Below are 20,967 nucleotides of genomic sequence, written 5' to 3'. Positions count from 1 at the left end.
TTCCAACACAAACAGCTGCCAATCATCTCACAGGGAGGAGGCTTATTTATACGTACTCTCTTCTGTAATACATCTGATGACACAATCTACCAATCTGCTCAGCCTTATCTGCATATTGGATTTTTTTTTTTGCAAATGCACACATAAAAACAGTCATAGCACACACGTCATCATAAGGACACACACACACACACACACCTGCTTGGCGCTGCGTTCAAACACCACGTATTGCTGGCACTGGTCCAGCCTGCGCTTCCTCATGGTCCAGAAGTGAAGCACTCTGTTCTCTCTCTGCAGCAACTCATTCAAGATATCTGATGACACAACACGAGCACCATCGGCATCATACAGGAAAAATACTGAACACCTGAATTTCAAATTCTGCGAATCAGTTTAGAATCTTTGGATCGAAAAAGGTAAATGAACTTACTCTTAACCTGAGTCTCTGGAGCTTTGACATGGGACAACATGCCGGGCATGTTGACACTGTTCCTGTGCAGGTACTTCAAGAAGACGTCAGCATTACGCCTGGCTAACGTACAGGCCTGGAAGTGTGCAGGATGACAACAGAGGGTCAATTATGATAACCTTTCCGACTAATTCAATTTGAAATCACACAAATAAGTGATTAAATGTGTCTTTTCTTCAATAAAAAAAGTCAAATGAATTCTTCTTCATCACCTTGAGGAAGGCCTCTTTCTGTTCCAGATGTTTGCTGATCATGGGGGTGACGTGGTCTGACTCGCTGTTCGGCCCCAGTTTATCCGCCCCGCCACACCAGTCCTCTTCCCTCTTGTACTCCTGCTCCAGGCTCTCCAACACACTGCAGACCTGGAACACAGACGACACAGTCCATGCAACCGTTGTACAAAAAGACACGAGCCTTCTCCTGCTGCAGACTTTAATGCAGTGGCTCTCAAACTGTTTCTGTCACGCAACACTTTGGAGGAAGACAAATGTTCGGGCCCCACCGACCCAACAAAATTGTAACAAAACTTCCGTCCAACTTTTTGTGACTCCTCCATCCGTGCTTTTTCAAATAATACAATAAAGAAATCACTTTGTTAGAACAATGCAAATAAAGTTCTATCTGTGCGAAAAATAACTAATATTTGGGCAAAATGCAGAGAATAATTTCCCCACCTGTAATACCTCCACACCCCACTAGAGGGTCGCGCCCCACAGTTTGAGAACCACTGCTTTAATGCAACCAGTGAAACTGCACATCCATGGGAGCATTTTCATCATACTCTTTCATCAAACACTTTAAAGGTGTAAAAGTAGGAGTGTAAAGGTAGGAGTGCAATTCACATGATCCCCTTTCGAGGTTTTGGCTCAAGCTCACAAGTACCTGCTCAGAGGTCTTGTAGAAGGCCACGGAAGCATTAACCAGCTTGAGTCGGTCCTCCATCTTCAGCATCAGCTGCTGCCAGTGGTCTGCCACCTGGAGGTCAAACGAAACAAACCAGCTCAGCACTTGCCTTGTTCTGGTTTCCTTCTACAGATGTATGCGATTGTAAGAGAGCGGTATACCTTCTCAGCACAGTCTCTGATCATATCCATGTCGTAGTGGTTTGCCTGGAGTAAAGCCTCAGCCTTCTGCTGTACCTGCAGCGCACTCTGATGGGTTTTCTTCATGGGGGATAAGGGCGAGATAAAAACAAAACCAAAAAAAAAAAATAATGAAATTCAAAAGTTATATGGATATGCCAACGATTGCTTTGAAAGTACAGCCGCATCTCCCTGTTGGAGCCTGCAGGGCAGTGTGGTGATGAGTTTGGGGAGCAACGGAGGATCGCGTCTGATTACAGCTGTGTCATACAGATTGTCCTGAAGTGAGCATCCTGGAGAGGAAATGAGATAGGGAGGCGGTCAAAGGACCGTATCTGGTGATTTTTGTGTCATAGCGGTTAGCCTGATAATAAGGCTTTTGCACCTTGATGGATTCAGAGCACGAGAGGAAAGGACAACAGAAAGTGATTAAGGAAGCATGAGTGGCTTCCTGCGACCTTTGGTAACGTCTGCAGCTCCTGCAGAGTGATGTCGTGGAGGACGTTCACATATCTCTTGTTCTTTTCTCATCATGCAGGACCCTTTGCAGGCTTCGGGGACTACAGTTACGACATGCGTGTTAAAATTCAAGTCTCATATAAACGTAGCTTTCTTCCGAGCATGCATCTTTGTGTGTGAGTGTGAGAGAGAGAGAGCTCTGTAGAAGTAGGTCAGGTACAGGCCTGCATTAAATTAGCCAGGCATGAAGGGGGTTCAAAGGAAATACACCCTGCATAATCAGTAGTAAAGAGAGAAAGGTAAGCAGAGAGAAGTCTAGATATTAGTCGTTTATAATTCTATTTCATGTGTGACTTGTGGTGAGCGGGGGAGGCGGTGAAGCGGAGATGAGCTTCAGGAAAAGGCAAAATGTTAAAGGATGAAGGGCAACGGAGTAAAGTAGATTAACGGTGAGGTAAAAGGGAGGTGAAGACCAGAGCAGGTAAAAAGAAAAGAGAGCAAGAAGAGGGACATTTTAAATACATTGAATTTTGTATTTTACCTCTATTGCATTTTGGAATTGTTCGTGTTCCTTCTGCAGCTGTTCGGCTTCCTGTAACGAACTGGCAGTGATCAGACCAGCGTTCAGCATCGACTCCCCATTACGGATCCAACCCAGGACCTGAGGAACACACAGACACACAAAGACGTTATTTCATGATCTTATTAGTCGTTCTCTTGAACAGAATCAATTGTACTCCTTATGCTTTGAAAACATCTCCAATCAAACTCAAAAAGTGAATTTCTCAATCTTCTCGGTCCTCTATGCTTTTTAAAAATAATAAAAAAAAAAATCAGCTCTACAATATTCTTCCTCCATGTGCGCCAACTTTTATCTGTCTCTTCTCACACACACACACACATATACACATATACACATATACATATATATATATATATATATATATATATATATATATATATATGTATATATATTTCATTGCTTCTCAAACCCAGTAACCTCCTCATTCCCTAGCATCCACACTCCTTCACTTCCTGTTTCTCTCTTCAAATTGTTACCTTGCACACATTTCCCTATACCGACAGTATGGATTACATATTTTGCTTCGTCCTTTCTCTCCTATCTCTTTAGTTTGCACACACCTTGCCGTGCACCCAATCTCCTAGATGCACACAGAATCCTGTTTGCTCATAGTGTTGTTGGCCAAAGGGCATTTAAACACATCTCTCTCTCTCTCTCTCTCTCTCTGACTCTCTCTCTCTCTCTCTCTCTGACTCAAGCACACCTGCTGTGTGGGTGATGGTGAACTGCCACTGAAGCTCGGCTATAAAAGTGATGATGGAGCCTACATTTCCATTGCGTGTGCAATGAGGTATGTTAGCTACTCAACATGTTAGAGGAGTGGTATATACATCTCACGTGACATAATGCATGGACAAACAGCTGCAACTTTAGACATGATGAGTCCATATATGATTCATACCAGGTTGAACTAATAGTTCATCAAACCACTACAACTGATGCCGCTTCACAGCACTGTAATAGTGCTTTTATGATCGCTCTATCCATAATCTCTATTCTTAAACTTGCCAGAATTGAAAGGCTTTGATATGTATAAATATATCATAGGCTACAATATATATTATAGGCTACAATTACCAGATTATGGTTGTGTCTAACTTTAGTCTGACAGGGTGGCAGTAATTTCACAGGATTTGGTGGAGGAGGTATAACAGCCAGGCTTTGTAAGGCAGAAGCAGTTTAGTTGTGTTTTACACTGTGATCTGAGACAACAACTAAGATGTACATTAGTTATGATGTGTGCTCGAAGTCGTTTAAATGTATTCACCAGCTTAAAAACCAGACAAGACAATCCTGGTTTATAAATCACATGCGCTGCACAGACATGCATAGGGTGCGTATATAGTACCGCCCCTCTGTGGGTAGGTGAGTAAAAATAACACCGGCATCGTATAACATCACTCTATCATCTTGCTGTCAGATCTTTCACTAAATACAATGGCAGTGAATCTTCTGAAATGTTTTCTGCGTATCATTTTTGTTATTTTTGTCTCAATTTCATGTCTGCCCCCTCCACTTTTGTTCGTTCGTTTATTCCAGTTTAAGTTGGAACATAAAGCCTTTTGTCATCCGGCTGCACCACTGTGATAACAGGCGTAGGTGTGACAATAATAAAGCATCAAAAGGCTACATTGAAAACTCATAATTGTCTTGATTACATTCAGCTACTGGAGCAAAAAAAATAAGAAAGCTAGTTGCCCATTTGTCATCTTTTGTCCTGAAATTTCAATTAATTTCCCTCTCTCTTTAAAACTTGACCGAGCATCCAACCGAACTGTATCGCTCTGACTACTCCCCAAAGCCAGAATGATACACACAGATATAACAGAAATACAGCGAATAAGAGAGAGGGAGAAGGAAGGGGGGGGGGGGGTAAGAGATTGTTGACACAGGATGAGTCATCTACCCATGGTCATGTACCGACAGAACATAGTGCAGCCTCTTAGCACTTCAACACACTCTGCGGTGACGTCATGGCACGCTGTAGCAGTGCATTGTCAGACCGGCTTTCAACAAGTCGGTTTGACCTCGGCACCGCAGATAGCCCGAGGTGCGTTGGCTTCTGAAGCACAGCACATGTGAGCGATCATCTGTGAGCACGTGCACGCCCTCTATGTCCACTTCCAATCGCTCAACGCCCGATGCAACAGTTGTTTATCGTCAATAAAGCGTGTTCCAAGTACTTGGAAAACACATCTTGTGAGTTCCTGCGGTTATTCCTCCGTAAGCATGAAGCCTTGTTTTCTTGGCTGCAAAAGATCCGACCTACAGCACACTTCCCTCTCGCTGCTTTAAGGCGGTGTCGTTGTTTATCCTTGTTAAACCCTCTTGTCTTTTTCTCTCCAGTACGTACCTGTTTGACTTCAGCCTGCAGATGCCTTAATTGGACACACTGCTCCAGATGTCTCCTGTGCTGCTCCGCTGCCAAGTCCAGCTCCTGCTGCTTCTCGTGGAGAAACTCCAGCAGGTCCTGGACCCGCGTGGCCATGTCCACATCTCTGTCGCACAACAGCTCCACACCTGCACACAGTCCATATTTGTATTATATTGCAGATAACAATCTATCTTTCATAATGCCTGTACTGTTACTGAATGGGTATTGAATAGAGGTATTTAGAGGGAGAGGTATACAATATATATTTCATTTATCCACTTTTTTTTTTTACATAGATGGCATAAACAGCGTACTTTTTAATAACATAAAGCCCCGGAGACTGTGGAATGCTGATGTACTGAAAGCTGACGAAACAACGCCAATTCAGCACAAATCTTTTCTGCCAAATTTAGCATCCTCATCTGTACTCCCATTTTCATCCTGCATTGTGTGCCAGTGGTGACGCTAGCTGCAGGGCTAGTAAATATTATTGTCCTGAGTGTAGCTTAGCGGGAGCGGCGGATTTGTACTCTGTGCTTACTGTTCCTGTTCCCTCACTCACCGGACGCCTGGACCTCCGTGACGTACTGCAGCAGCTCTTGTCCCTGGTGGATGACGTCGAAGGTGAGGTTGTTCATGGTGAGCGCCTTGTCTGCGTGATGCTGCAGCCGCTGCTCCGCCAGCGTCAGGTCCTCTGTGTCAAACTCACTCGTCTGCTGGGACAGTTCCTCGTTCCATGACTCCAGGTCTGAGATGATCTGAGAGGGGGAAAGGGACGGAGAGAGGGAGATAGGAAGAAGGGTCAACTCAGATAAAAAAAAGAAGAAGAATGGCATTCTACTCACTCACGAAAATGACTGGGGGACAATCAACCCAATTATGAAAACCCATTTCTAGTTTAAAATAATTTAGCATGCCCTTTTGGCTTCATTTAACAGTCGAAAGATTAAATATGAGATAAATATTGTATGAAATAATGTGTGACAGAGTTCGCGAACTGCTCTTGAACCCAATATTACACTAAGACAACACGATGTATTACAAACATGATTCAAAAGGACTATAAAGCCATTCCATAATGCACATTGTTTGTATGATTAAGCTCATTCTTGCAACCCCAGTCAGACAGTTTAATCACCGTGACCAACACCCTGAACTATAAAAAAACATAACATATTACACTGATGTTGCATGGCTGGTAAAGCAGATGTACTGAGATGTCAGTGCTTGTCTCTGACTGCCCACGCAGACTGAATCATGACGCCGGGGGCACCTTGATCCTGGCACCATCCAATGTCTGTCAATGTTTTATTTATTCACAAACTCTGGCGGCGGTCTAGTCTACACTTTGAGAATTCATCCATCTCTTTAAATGACCAGCGGACTGTACCTGAAGAGAGCATCAGGTCTCTATTTAAGAAAGACCGTTACTAAACAGGGTTTGAGAACAATGTCCCCTTTTGTGCAAGTGTATTTTATTACAGTTTTTCCTAATTTTCTGATTGACGCAATAATAGCTGTCACGGTGCGGTTGGGAACGCCCGCTCCTGGAAGGTTTTTACTGTCTGACATCTGGAGGAAGTGTTAACGAAAGCAACCTCGAGAACAGCAGGAGAGGTTACATTCAGTAGATTTGAGTTCATTTCTAGTCAAAGGTCAGACTGTCAAGACTATATTGCTGCTATTATTTTTGGTAGTCGTAACTTTTCCATCATGCCTACTACTCTCATTATATGCATTATTTATATCACATGCATTGAATGTGTTGTAACTCTGTTACGTTGTTCATTCTGGTCACATGACATCTATTGTTCTTCCTCAGTTGCTCTCCCGAAGGTTTCGTCCCTTTTTCTCTCCATTAAAGGTTTTTTTGGGAGAGATTTTGAGCAATAAAAAAATGTTATTGAATTGCTATAATGTGAGCTTATTGTACAGTCATTAATCATTAATAGGTAATTATATTTTCTGGTTTCTAAGGGGTCGAATAAACTTTGATTTGGGACCCGGTGTAGGTTGGAATCAGACCTTAAAGATGGACATTCACAGTACTTTGGTCATAACATGATTCACGAAAGACAAAACGGATCAGATTTCAACATTCTCGGCTACTTTCTCGACATGTTTTGAACCTCGAGTCTGTCCTACATTCAGCTGTTCTGCAACCGTATAAACTAAGGTAACAAACGTGTCAGTAACCATGCCCTGACCACTGGATGTCTGTGAGAGCTACATGTACATAATGGGAATATGTCACGCAGTCGCTCATAACTGTGGTTAAATTTGATCTGTGCATGAAAATGAAAAGGAGATGCTTTGGCAGCTGTCCTCATCAAGTCCCCCGCTGCTATCTGGTGTTAAAACATCTCCAACGATGAAGTGAATGGACGTGGAAAAGAGGAAAGTCCAGTGAGATCGAATGTGGGACAGAAGAGAAAAATGTTGATGTTTGCATGTCTGTAACTTTGATGAAGATCAAATAGAAACGAGATGGTCAAGTAAGAAGATTCTGCACATGAAACAGAATATCTGGTTGAGAACATGATTCTCTCAGGCTGAGCTATTTTAAATTATGAATCTCTCAGGTACAGTACTTCCAGACTAGACCTCAATCCTGCTGATACTGAGGTTTGGCTCATAGTGCAGCAACATATAGGATATACAACAAAGGTTGGTGCTGCATATTAGCAATACCATTAGCAATGCATTAGTTTGCTGCAGGCTCAGTGTATGATTATGCTATTTGACATATGCAACATTGAGGGGAAAACAGGGAATAGATGCCAACTGCTTCCACACGTTCGGACAGATTATATGCAAACTGAAAATTCAGTTTTACAGTGAAAGATTTGCAAAAACTACAATAAGCAATATAATGTACATTATTTCAGCAAATCAGAATCTCAGAAAGTCTTCGATTTCTATAACTTCTTCCTCCACTTGGTTTCTTTGAGTCGTTCTTTGAGAAAGATAAACTGTGCTTTCCTGTAATTCTCATGATGTGGACAATGACATCTGTTTTTTTTTTCAGGTTTACCTTCAAACACCAGCAGTCTCCAAGATGCAGCTTCACCATGAACAAGTATTCGTTTAGATCCAGTCGTTATTGTGAGAACAGAGAAAGCCCCACTGTTTTTAATGAAACCTCAAATGCCAAAAAGAACAAGAGGTAATTTGGCTTTTAAGTATTTTTATATGAATTTATGTATTTAATTGATGTATCTAAATAAGAGCATGTTACGATAGTGCTTCACTTAGCAAAAGGTACTAAAACTTCCTCTGTATGGAAACATAACTTTCTGGAGAAGCACATTTTATTAATTATTTTAGCAAAAAAAAAAAAATTCTCTAACTACTATTATAATTGTACAAGTCTGGCAACAGAATATGAACTTACCAAGCAGTCGTTTGCACTCTGCTTCCCTCTCCTCCTGCAGTTGAGTAAAATGCCCTCTGTGTGCAAAAACACCATCTCCCTCAGCGGCCAACACTGGAAACTAAATAATGGAGACAAGTCCTCTACTGGCCATGCTGGTTCCCCCTCTGGGGTGTGCACTGACACACAGCTTATCGTCAGAGAAGACAGCATTGTGAGACACGTGTATGTCTCACCTTAACCTCCCCATTCAAGCCAAGAGGGAGTGGTGTGTGTGTGTGTGTGTGTGTGTGTGTGTGTGTGTGTGTGTAGGGAGTGGAGGGAGCCAAATGCTTCCTCCACCCATCTTCATGCTCGAGCACTTTGTCATATTAATCCTCTGTCTGTGTGTCTGTGTGTCTGTGTGTGTGTGTGTGTGTGTGTGTGTGTGTGTGTGTGTGTGTGTGTGTGTGTGTGTGTGTGGGCGTACTTTAGTGTTCAACATGGGAGATTAGCAGATGCACCACCATTCCCTGACTTGACACACAGAGCTAATGCGAGACTTATCTGGTCTTTTGGACTTTACAATGCAGACAGAAATACTTGAAACCAAAGCCCAGAACTTGCATCCGCTCACAGTGGAGGAGAATACATTCACGAGAAGCCACGAAATAAAACGCCATATATTTTCACACCACGCCAAATGTGCAGTTGATGGATTTTAGAAAGCAGAACACATCTGAGTATCAAAGTATTGGACAAATCAATTTTTTTTGCCGCTAGGGGAAAAGTCGGGGATCATCAAAGTGATTAAAATGTACCAATCGGATTTGACAGCCTTGCTAACATCACGAGTAACATAACAAATATGTCTTCAAGGAGCAGTTGAGCATTCACTCTCACAATGGGACATTAAGGAATTAGCGGATACAATGCAGCCAATTGCTGGATGGGAAGGGGGGGGACTAAATTGGAATGAGCCAGTGGATGAGACGCGTCAAGTGGAACTAAATACTTTTTCTTTTTTAATTGGAGCACATGTGAGAGTATCGCTGTGAATTCAACCAGCAGGATTCCTCCCTCCAGGAATGAACCTCTCTTTTACTGTGCAACGCTCTATCAGCTCACAGTCACAGTCATTCTGCTTTTCCAGAGCGTCGCTTGTCATATGTGACTAATCTTTATGCGTTTCAGAGAATAACTACAAGGCCAATGAAACTAAACAAAAAGGGGTTATGTGTTACATTTATATCCGTCGTTCCCTTTTTCTCAACTCAATTTCAATTTCACCTCTTTCCATAAACACCTTTCTGCTCTGCTTTACTCCCACATTTCTACTCCTCCACCACCACCTTCTTCCTGAATGTAAGTTCATAAATTCCAGCACACCTCTGATGTTTTTCATTAGTGAAGCTCTTTTCCCAATTACTCCCCCTTCACATGTCATACATGCAAGGCAATGCATTTCATCCACGGTCCCCTCTGCAACCCTCAAACCCCGTCTCATACCGCTCTACTTCATCTCTTCAATCTCACTTTTTCCTGAACTTTGCAGGATGGAGCACAAATAAATAATCCCCATGCACCAAACTTCCATCTCCCGCCTAACTCACGTCAATGGCATCCCTCTCGAAGATGCGGAGCTGGAGGAAGAGCTCCAGTTTGATCTTCCTCTCTTGGAACAGCTCCTCCATCTGGCCCTGGGCCTCATCCAGCTGCTGGAGCACGCTCTCGATGTGGGCCATGGAGCTGTTGTGGGGAGTCTTGTTGCTCGAGATGGCCGAGTCTCTGTGGAGAGAGGTGAAATGCAGAGGATTTAAAAAGGTGCAGTGCATTTGTGGTCAGAGTTGGGGGCTCTAAGTTTTTGCCAATACATCGCGAAAGGACTCAAAGAAAACTGAATTTAGTTCTTATTGAAAAATATCCCCTCTCGTTTTGCTCGGTTTACTTCGTCTGTTTGGGAAAATCCCTTCTATCTTTCTCCTTAGCTTGAGCACTTTCCCCCCCATCACCTCAACACCACATGATAGTCTAATGATCACAGACACAATGACAAATTATGCCACATGGCTTTGCATTCCTTCATTTTGATATGAAATAAGTTGTTTTCAGTGATACAGGAATGTCGTTGTAATGTTGTCACTCTAAACCTTCCTGGATAAAACTAAAGTTTTAATGTCAGGGTTCATACACATTTTGATCGATGGATTTCCATGACTTTAAACTCAATTTCCATGACTTTTCCATGACTTTAAAATCAATTTTCATGACCAAACATTTAGTGAAATCTGGGTGTAAACATGAAGAAGTGAGTAAATGTAGTATTTAAACTAACAATGAGAATACAAAGCATACAGTAAACCTTAAGTGACTCAAATGAATGAGACAATAGTTTGATTAAAAGAATACACATGTATATAGATGCCTGTATGTATGCCTGCTTATATTCTTTCTTTTAAAAGCATATTCATTATTTCAAACTCAGCGTAAATGAACGTCATGAACATCATTTTTCCAAAAACTTTGGGGATTTTATTTTATTCAAGGACTTTTCCAGGCCTGGAAATAACCATTTTAAAAAAATCCATGACTTTTCCAGGTTTTCCATGAGCATAAGAGCCCTGTAATGTAATGCATGCGTGTCGGCTTACAGTATATTCACACACATCCGAGTGTAGCGTGCGTTCATAATGGTCACCTGAGCTGTTGTATGAGGTCCTCTCCCTCCTTGATGACATTGACAGTCGCCTGCAGGGTGGTCTGCTGCTGCTGGCCGAAGCGCTTGATCAGGTCCTGCACCGCTTCCACCGACTCGGCGTACACATCATCCAGCAGCTCCTTCTGGAGCTCCTCCAACCACGTCCACAGCTAGCGGTGAGTGACAGGAAAAGGCAAGCCAGTTAAAACACGGCATCATGCAGCGCACGCCTCCAGGAGAAGCGGAAGAAAGAAAAAAGACAGTCCTGTTGTGAACAGAGTACACATGCTGAAGGAGGCGGGTGAGTTAAACACAGATGGAGGAATCGATAGACAGGCTACACAATGGACTGAGAGAACATCGGAGACAGAAATAAAATCCAAACCAGCTCTGCTCAAAGCTGGTGTTTTGTGAATGGTCACCTTTGTAACAGATTAGCCATCTGGCTGAATTGGCTCAGCGTAGCAAAGCCCTGGCACACCACCCAGGCTGCAGGAGAGAGACCCTGGCACCCACACTGCCTACTCAGAAACAAGCCTACGTTTGGTATTGTAACCATCATCACTTCATACCTGACATGCATAAAGGTATAGACACTGTTTGTCAACCACATACACACAGGGCTGTTTTCTGGGGGCAGTTTATGTTAGATTTAGACGAGACTTGCATTGTCAGTGTTTGGAGGAAGAGGCAATATGGGCTTTCATCTGCAGCATGGTATACACTCTGCAAACTAGTCACTAATGTAGATTTATTTACAATATTAGAAATTAATAAGAGATTGTGCCTTTTTGCAGTGACTTCATCTGTGCACGTCATGAGCATCAGTGCACGTAGTTCACGCTCCGTCTCCACAGTGAACCGTTTGTGGCCTCTCAACATGCCGGCCTGCACCCAAAGGCTTCTATCGAACCGCTAGAAGAGCTGGTGGAAGCATTCACGTGTGCACACAACACACACAGGACGACAAGCAGGTACACACACACACACACACACACTAGGGCTCTCACACACGCACAGCGGCTTGCACCAGCGTGAGCTGACAGATGGGAGGAAGGAGATTCGTCCATATGGACATTGAAGACGAGCTTCATTAATAACACCACGGCTCTGATGTCTCCATGACTTTGTGTAAACAGGGTGTAGTGTTAACAAATGCAGAGCAACAGCGACGTGTCAGTGTGGGTCAATTTTGACAGTCAAAGATGTGCAATGTCTGACTTTCAACACTGTGAAAGGAATTAAGGGGGCGGGGCAGTAATTAGCATACCGGCTGCAAAGCAAGTACTGATTCCCTGCCTTTTCTTAATATTTTTTAAAATATTCCTCACTGAAATTGAATAGTGAGTAAGGCAGGTTGCACAACAGAAGGAAGGGAACGCACCAATGTTTGCACAGAGAACCGTACACACAAACACACACAATCTCATATTCTGAGAATTCTGATATTCTGGCAAAAATATAATGATAAATGCAAAAAAGTAAACTTAGATGGCATTTCAGCTATATATAACACTCCAGAAATATAATAAATGAATTCAGTCAAGTGGACATGACTGTGACTCACTTAACGCCCGTGTAAAAGTCCTAACATAGATGGTAGTGGCCAATTGTTAGAATCATTATCACTACTATCATAATCATCTTGATGCAAATTAAATAATTAAAAATGTCCTTTTATTATCAGAATGACGGTCAAGTCCCGGTGAAGGTTTGAACCCTCTGCTGGCTTTTTAATCATGTCTTTTTCTCACAGTAATAACTGCCTGCAACCGCAACTCATTGTTAGACCAAGTCAATAAAAGTATGACTCATGACTAATGAGTCAGCTGTTCATGGTGGACCAAGATATGACGAGCTTCTTCCCGCCAGTGTGATCAATACATGAAAAGCCCTCTACCTCCTCAGCTAGTGGCTCATGCATTATTAGTAGCGTAAACTTTAGCTCTGGGCAAAACAGATGAGTCGAATCAATGTGGGTTGAGGAGAGCAGAGCACAGGAGAGCAAACACACACACACACCTCTTTGACGTGTGTGTGAAAAGCAACCGACATGTCCAGCAGGACTTTACGCTGCTCGACGCGCCGCACAAAGTCCTGGATGCGGTCCTCGAGCTGGTGGGCCGCCTGGTAGATCTCCTCTGGGTCGCACTCTCCGGTCTGGGCCAGCTGCTCTGCTGCCTCCAGCAGTTTGTCGGCATTGGTGTAGGTGTTCTGAAACGTCAACGTGGAGCACCTTTAAAATGGGCGCTGAAACCTCGTCAGTTTTGCATTGGTCTCGGACCAGCAGCTTCAAATCTAGATCACATTATTAATGACGACTTCATTGAACATTTGATATTACGTTTTGCAACTTTCAGACATGCATGCTTGTGCATGTGATGCCGAGAGGAGAACTCACCTGTGCGACCTCCTCAAAGTCTTCGTGTCTCTTCTGCAGAGCCCTGGCTCTGTGTAAAGACTTCCCGACACCAGTGTGTTTACTGAGGAAGGCCTCGCCGTGGTTTTCTATCCAGTCCAGCACCTTGAAACACACACACACACACACACATTTAATGCACACAGTTTAACAACTATGGTACATTGAGGATGCAGTATTAATTTCCGAGCAGTAGGGGGTGCAATTGACTGGCGTGATTCAGATTATTAATATTACGTAGTCTGTAGATGTCATCACTCTCTCCCTCACCCCTTTCTTTACTCTTTTTCTCCCATATGCAGTCTGTCATGTTTAAATTACACAACTGTGGACAATTAGGTTTTTGCCTAATAGCAAATCCAGAGCAGAGCAAAGTGTCAACATTTACACTGAGGATGAGATTAGCTATAAATCTGTGGACATAATTACCTTATTATCTATTAAACAGATGGCCATAGTGGATCTGTTTCTATGTGGGGTAATTAAAGGGCGTTTTCGTGATGCGTTCAAGGTCTCTGTGAGAATATTTTTGATGGGACAAACACTCGTATGAACACGCGCACACAATGCCCTCGACACTTTATGTGACAGTAAATTGCATCACCATGGAAACCGCTACCAGGAGAAAAGGGTGATGAAAGAGTGGATGGAAGAGGAGGGAGACAGAGAGAGAGACAGAGAGAGAGAGAGAGAGAGAGAGAGAGAGAGAGAGAGAGAGAGAGAGAGAGAGATCATGCCCGAAGGGTAGAAACGCAGAGATGACACTATACACCAACTCAGAAGTTTGGATCTAAGAGCTCTGTCACCCAGAGAGAGAGAGAGAGAGAGAGAGAGAGAGAGAGAGACTCTCACTCTGAAAACCCAGGAGGAAGTGAAGAAAAAAGGCTTTGAAGAAGCTGCAGCTGATTATATTAGCCTGTATCTTAATATCACACCTTCTGCTGATCAGTGTGAAACGAAAACAACAAACGCTTCTTGGATCTTTACAACCATTCAAAATAGTAATGTCTGATGTTTGAGCGATTTCCCATTTTAACATATTGATGAACTATCGATGCAGAATACATGTGTACTGTTGCGAGTAAAAGAAGCTATTCATGCTTTACTAATGCTAAATAGTGTGTGCTTAATACTTATTATAAAGTGCTACCAAAATGTCTTGAGCCAACTCCAGGAAACCAAGCCTGGTGAAAAGCTCAATAAGTTCATATATATTATTCAATATATTTTATAGTGTACAGACTCTGTTGTCTTTAATGTCATTTTTTTCTATTTCTCTTGTATATAATATGTACATAGGTACAACGTCAAATTCCATGCATGTGTGTAGTACACACACGTGGCCAATGAAGCCGTGTGCGTCTGCAGAGGCCGCAGAGCTGCAGGTGTCCGTGCGGCGGGACTCGTCTCTTACCTGCTGTACGTCCTGCTGGAAGACGCACAGCTGCAGCCGTTGGTGCAGGCGGACTTTGCGATGCTGCCAGATGTTTTCCAGCTGCCTCTGGTGGTGCAGCACCTCGTGGATGATGTCCAGGACGTGGTGCACGGCCTTGGAGTAGTTCGCCGATGCCATTAATGAATCGGCACTCCCTGGGGTCAAAGGTCGCTGCAGTTTGTCCAAAAGAGACTTCCCATCCTGGCTTACCTGGGAAAAGAGACAGGTAGTTTTTGACGTATTGGACTTCAAGTATTTCACTTGAGAATAATGAAGTGATCTGATAAATCTCAGCTTGACAAAAAAGAACACATTCATCTGATTTATATTTTCCCATGATATAGGGATATTAATAATGGAACTTTTTACATTTATTTTGACTTGGAAAAAGACATTTTAAAGGAATAGAATCTTTTTTTTCCTACATATTTTTGTTATATATATATATATATATATATATATATATATATATATACCTTTAACAATATTTACAATATTTTTGGTTTTACCTAGACACAATGCATACACCATGTGTTTCCATTGTAAATAAATATAACTCAAAACAAATGTATTTTTACTACATATATTGTATTCTAATGAAGTGTATATTTTGAATACATCATTTGAATAATTACCCGTCTTCTTTTGTGTTCTGCGGAGGTGACATTAATATTTGCATATATATTTGTGGTATGTGTGTGTGTGTGTGTGTGTGTGTGTGTGTGTGTGTGTGTGTGTGTGTGTGTGTGTGTCCTGACCTCAGAGTATGCAGTGGTGATGTGCTCATATAATCCCTGGTGATGGTGGATCGTGTCTTCCAGATCCTGGAGTTCAGAGGGCAGCTCTCCTTCACCACATGCCTTACACCAAGGCTCCACTTTACTCATATACTGGGGAGTACACACACACACACACATGATACACACATTGTATGACACAGATTTTCTTATGCTGGATATATACAGGCACACAGCAACATAAAGGGTTAAACATTCTATCATATATGCTGTTAGCACTGTTTTCTGTTCAGTATGCACAAAGAGATGACTCTTGATTGTCTGCCAGCTAAAACTAACTCGACATAAAGGTTTGGCATCCACACTGTTGTGGTTGGAAACAGGAATTCGGAAAAGAATAAAGCAAGAGCGGAAGGGAAAGTTCAAGAAAGAAAAGAGCAGTGAGCTCGTATTATTCTGTTTTAGGAAGGGGAGAATGTGAAAAGTGTATGGATTTGTTTGAAATGACATACTAACACACTAATCATACTAAGTAAGATGCAAAATGTAGCATGTAGTATGTTCCAACTCCACGAGGAAAGAAGAATGTCTGAGCATGAGCCGTGAGCTAACTGAACATACTTGTATAATAACTGCTTTGGGACTCTTCAGACTGTTCAGACTGTCCAATGGCAGACAGTCTTAATCAATAACTGTTGGATAAATTGATTACAAGTTACGGTAATCAAAACATACAATAACTAATGTTGTAACGCCGCTCTGTCCCCTGTTGAAAACTAAATATCAATAACTTACAAGGAAATGTTGAACATCAAAAACTGTACCGCAAAGAGGCCACTCAGCAATTAATAAGTGCCAACAGCTAACTAATGCATTGTTACTGCAGCCGTAAGCAGAACGCTGGAGAGCAGTATTGATCTTTGAAATGCTCTTTCACGTCTAATAGGGAGAAAGCAGCTTAGTGCTTGCACATTCTAGTGGAGCCAACACATGCGTTTCCTACCACTCGTTCACTTTAAATCTACTTTCTTTAGATAAAAGATAAAACTATCATACGGTTTGGACACTAAACTATTCAGAAAAGAGTAGATCTACGCTCCATTCCACCTAAAAACTTGATTTCAGCCCAGAATGTGTGTGCAGGCTGAGCATATGTGGACATGTCCATGTGCTTTTGTGTACATACACTGCAAAAACAGCCCTTCTAGAAAGAAGCAAAACATTCTTATATTCAATCAAATCATCCTATATCAAAGCAAACAAAACTTACCCCATTGGCAGATTTTTTTGCTTGACAAGATTTCTTAAAATAAGCCAAAAATCATTTTTTTGGGCAAATATGACTTATTTTCTTGATACAAGGCTTTTTTTACTTTCTTGAAATTCCTTTTTTGTAGTGTAATTAAACGGGAATACACACGCATTGTCACGCACAGCATGTCAGTGTTTCCTCAGCTTTGTCTGGTGACATCATCAGAGCCGTGCTTGATGTTTGCTTTGTGCATCAGCGTGTCTGTCCGTACCTGGTCAGCCTTCTGGTGGAAGCTGGCAGACATCTCCAGCAGCGTGCTGCGCTCGTCCAGCGCCGCGGCGAAGGCCTTCCACTCCTGCTCCAGCTGTCCTGAGATCTGCTGGATCTGCTGCGAGGCGTAGTGGCCCGACTCCAGGAGCCGGTTCCCTACCGACATGATCCGATTGATGTTCACGTACACATTCTGTGTTCGAGGCAAGAGAAGGAAGACGGCAACGATTAAAATGCATACTAAAATGAATGGCTTTTAATGAAATAAACTGGAAAAAATGACTGAACATCCAATGGTTTGAATCTAAAGATCTGACCTGAGGCCCCACTCAATTCAATTCAGTTTATTTTATATAGCCCAACATCACAAATACAAGTTTGCCTCGGAGGGCTTTACACATGACATCCCTGTCCCGGGACCTCACATCGGATCAGGAAAAACTCCCCCAATAAAGATAGTAAAAACCCTTTCACAGGGAAAAAAGGGGAAGAAACCTGAGGGAGAGCAACAGAGGAGGATCCCTCTCCCCAGATGGACAGAAGCAATAGATGTCATGTGGCCAGAATGAATAACGTAGCGGAGTTACAGCACATTACATGAATATGACAGAAATGATTCATATAATGAGTAGTAGGCATGGTCCACGATCCATTAAGCAGAAGGAGGTGAAGAGAAGGGGCATCAGCAGGGACATGGCAGCTGGCAGGCCTGGTTCCAGGCCAGTTCCAGGCCGGTTCCATCAGCAGGGCCATGGCAGTAGGCCTCATATCAACAATGTTTTCTGTGTAATGTTAGTATTTGGGCATTCTGCAAAAGGTAAATTCACAGGCTGTCAGGTATTGTTGTGGTTTAATTTTGGCTGCCATGATGCGTGAAGGTGGAACCAGCTCGACCGGCTGTGTTCCTACGAAGCAATCAGAGTGTGTTTGTGAAATATTGTAGCCGCGATCACATTAACGTATACACAGTGAGTAATATCAGGGAGAATAAAAGTCAATACATGCACCCTCGCCATAAACTACCACTCCGCCACACACACACACACACACACACACACATACTTGTGGGCATTAAAAAGTCATTCACTTGGGAGGCATACCCCGTGTGAATAATGAAAAGAAACTCATTTGCCTCTTATCATTCAGTCTTTTTTTTAATATATGGGCTCCAAGCTGTTTCGTGTAGATAGGCACGGATCAGCAAACGCTAATTAACAACTGTGTTAACAGCCTGTTATTATTCTATTCAATTACTGCTCCTGGAGCCTATTATGGCTCTTAGTTTGTTTGTTTCAATCACAACGGGGAGGGAAGATGAACCCAACACCAGCTACAGACAAATTATGACTTCTCATCAAAATTGAGGACACTTGATTGGTGCATTGTTTTGTTGAACCCTACATGGCTCTGAGATGCTTCCTGATGGTCTCTTCTTCTGAAATTTAGGATTTAGAAATGGCTTAGAAGAGCTTTACTTTTACTTGAAGGAGTTTTTTGCATGCAAAGCCATTCCCGCACTGACCAAAATCCAGAAAATCTTGGCAGTGGGACATAAAAGCAGGAGATTAAGTCGAGCATAAGAGAGACACCGGTGAGCTCAGTACGGCTCACATGAGAAATCAAGGGAGTCACACTGCTCTCGAGCACGAAGCAGGAGGCAAAAAGGAACAGTTCTGCACAGTAGAACTACTAGAAATACTACAAAGACACAAATACAATATAACAGGGAAATTATCTCTAAACTGCTATAAGTCTTATGTGGAATTATTCAACGGGGAACAGTGGAAACATGGAGAAAAAGACCTCAAAGAGAACACACACACACACACACACACACACACACACACACACACACACACACACACACACGAGTCACAACCAATAAGGCCTGAGGCCTCGAGCCATCTGTAGGACATTATGAGTCAGATTAGACAACAGAAGCTGGCCTCCTCAAACCCGCAGGGTGGTAAAGCCTTAATCCAACACTGATGCAGGAGAGGGGGAGGGCAAAGATAGGGAGAAGGTTTTCCTAACGCAAACCTGATGAGAGGATATGGGGCAAGTGAAACTGAAAGAGAGAGAGGAGGAAAAGGAGGGCCACACCTTTGATCCAGAGATAAATTCATCTAAAGAGCGATAGAGACCCAGGCTGTAACCAGATCCCCGCGTTCCAGGGTTTCCTCTTTTGTTCTGCTAAAATCATGTCACATTTCTGTTTGTGATCTTTTGCTTCTTAACACGGAAATTACAGTGTTCGTGGTTGTTTTTGTAAGCAGTGTATATCAGTGAATTACCATGCTGACAGCAATAATCACCAATGCAATATTGCATAAATAATGTTGATCTTTTAAAACATGTAACGCCAACACCTGTCATACACACATACATACATACATATACATACTGTCTGTATGTATATGTATGTGTGTGTGTGTGTGTCTGCATGCACACTTTGGTACTAAAACTAAATGATGCCAGAACAAGCCAATGAGAGCGCAGGATGGAGGAAAAAAAAAAAAAGTTAGGTAGTGAAGCTTCACACTGAATTGTCTTATCTTTGATCAGAGAAAACAAACCAACCAATCGGGAGAGAGCAGGAAGAATTCTGTCTCCTGATTGGCTTTTGAGCATTTGTGAAGCTAAAATAATTTATTATATATATATATATAATAAACACACACACACACACACACACACACACACACACCCTGACACTATGTATTTCCATTCAGACACGCAGGCAACAGGAAGGGGAAACGCTGCTTCCTGTGGAATAATGGGTGGAGGGCGCGGTGGTCACTCTGAGTGTACCCGACTGTGTGTGTGTGTGTGTGTGTGTGTGTGTGTGTGTGTCCAGTGTATTGTGACAATACGTGTGTTTATAATGCAGTTCCATCTGTCTTTTCTGCTACTGTTCTCTCTGCGGTTATTTATTCATCTCAAGCCAGTGTTGACATCGGTGAATAAACATATTTACTGTAAGATTTTGGGATGTCTCTTTTTTGTGGTGCTTTTTGGAGAAAAAATAAAGGACATTAACAAAACATACTTTACTGTATGATGGTGATGTTTTTTTGGGGGGGCATTTTGGTCACAATAGAGGGAATGGACTGCACGAGTAGGTATTGCAAGACAGGGATTATATCTCACTGTCACTGATGAATGAAATAAAATGTGGCAATATAACGGAATTAGGGCAGTGTATTGTTTGCGGTGGACAGAAGACAAATCCGGTCAGGGTCCGGTATTGATGACGTATGTTTTTGTGTTTTTGTTCAGAGGGGGCAGAGTTGAGCCGGAGTGGAAAACAGAAAGTATCAGTCCACAACGAGTCGTGGCCCAAGGAAGAGGATGGACGGCTCGGGTAAAAAAAGAGGCGCATGCATGCGTGTGTGGTTGCAAAGGGTTGTTCATTACTCCGAATGACAGTAATGATGATAGCTTGTGACTGCATCGCCTGTGTGTTCTTACCATGCAGTTCATGGCAAAGTGGTTGTGCTGGGTCTGCAGCTCCACAGCATGCTGGTGGTTCCCTCCGATCTCCGTGTAACTTGTGAGGAAAAGCCCCTTGTTGTGCATGATCCAGTCGAACATCTGCACACAAAACGAGGGAGAGAAAATGCAGATAGTGTTACAAAAGGCACTACAAATTAAAAGGGTCTTTCCAGCTCATGTTTACTCAGAGCAACTGCACTGAGAATAAGAGACCGCCTGTTGTTTGCTGTTTGTAATTAACCAAAACCTTTCATCACTGCACTGACTTCTAGAAGGAAGTAATCTTCAAGCTTCTCTGTAATAAGTAGGAACAAAAGAACACACTCTCTCTGAGTGTGTGTG

At 42.6% G+C, this 20,967-nt stretch overlaps 1 protein-coding gene across 1 annotated transcript in view; it reads right to left on the bottom strand.

The window, feature by feature from the left end:
- triob (trio Rho guanine nucleotide exchange factor b) overlaps positions 1-20,967 on the bottom strand; it is a gene marked incomplete at its 5' end in the record, with an annotated part of 92,963 nt that overhangs the window by 31,734 nt on the left and 40,262 nt on the right. Inside the window, 16 exons of the mRNA XM_079227369.1 lie at positions 199-314; positions 431-545; positions 682-831; positions 1,352-1,444; positions 1,534-1,632; positions 2,552-2,671; positions 4,947-5,113; positions 5,530-5,725; positions 9,933-10,107; positions 11,018-11,187; positions 13,040-13,231; positions 13,419-13,541; positions 14,851-15,081; positions 15,630-15,761; positions 17,132-17,323; positions 20,602-20,724. Of these exons, the coding sequence (XP_079083495.1) occupies positions 199-314; positions 431-545; positions 682-831; positions 1,352-1,444; positions 1,534-1,632; positions 2,552-2,671; positions 4,947-5,113; positions 5,530-5,725; positions 9,933-10,107; positions 11,018-11,187; positions 13,040-13,231; positions 13,419-13,541; positions 14,851-15,081; positions 15,630-15,761; positions 17,132-17,323; positions 20,602-20,724 (2,394 nt within the window). The remainder of the gene's footprint in view (positions 1-198; positions 315-430; positions 546-681; positions 832-1,351; positions 1,445-1,533; positions 1,633-2,551; positions 2,672-4,946; positions 5,114-5,529; positions 5,726-9,932; positions 10,108-11,017; positions 11,188-13,039; positions 13,232-13,418; positions 13,542-14,850; positions 15,082-15,629; positions 15,762-17,131; positions 17,324-20,601; positions 20,725-20,967) is intronic.

Source organism: Taurulus bubalis (genome assembly GCF_910589615.1).
Source record: "Taurulus bubalis genome assembly, chromosome: 12".
Taxonomy (NCBI): Eukaryota; Metazoa; Chordata; class Actinopteri; order Perciformes; family Cottidae; genus Taurulus; species Taurulus bubalis.
This window is presented reverse-complemented; position numbering and strand designations above follow the sequence as displayed.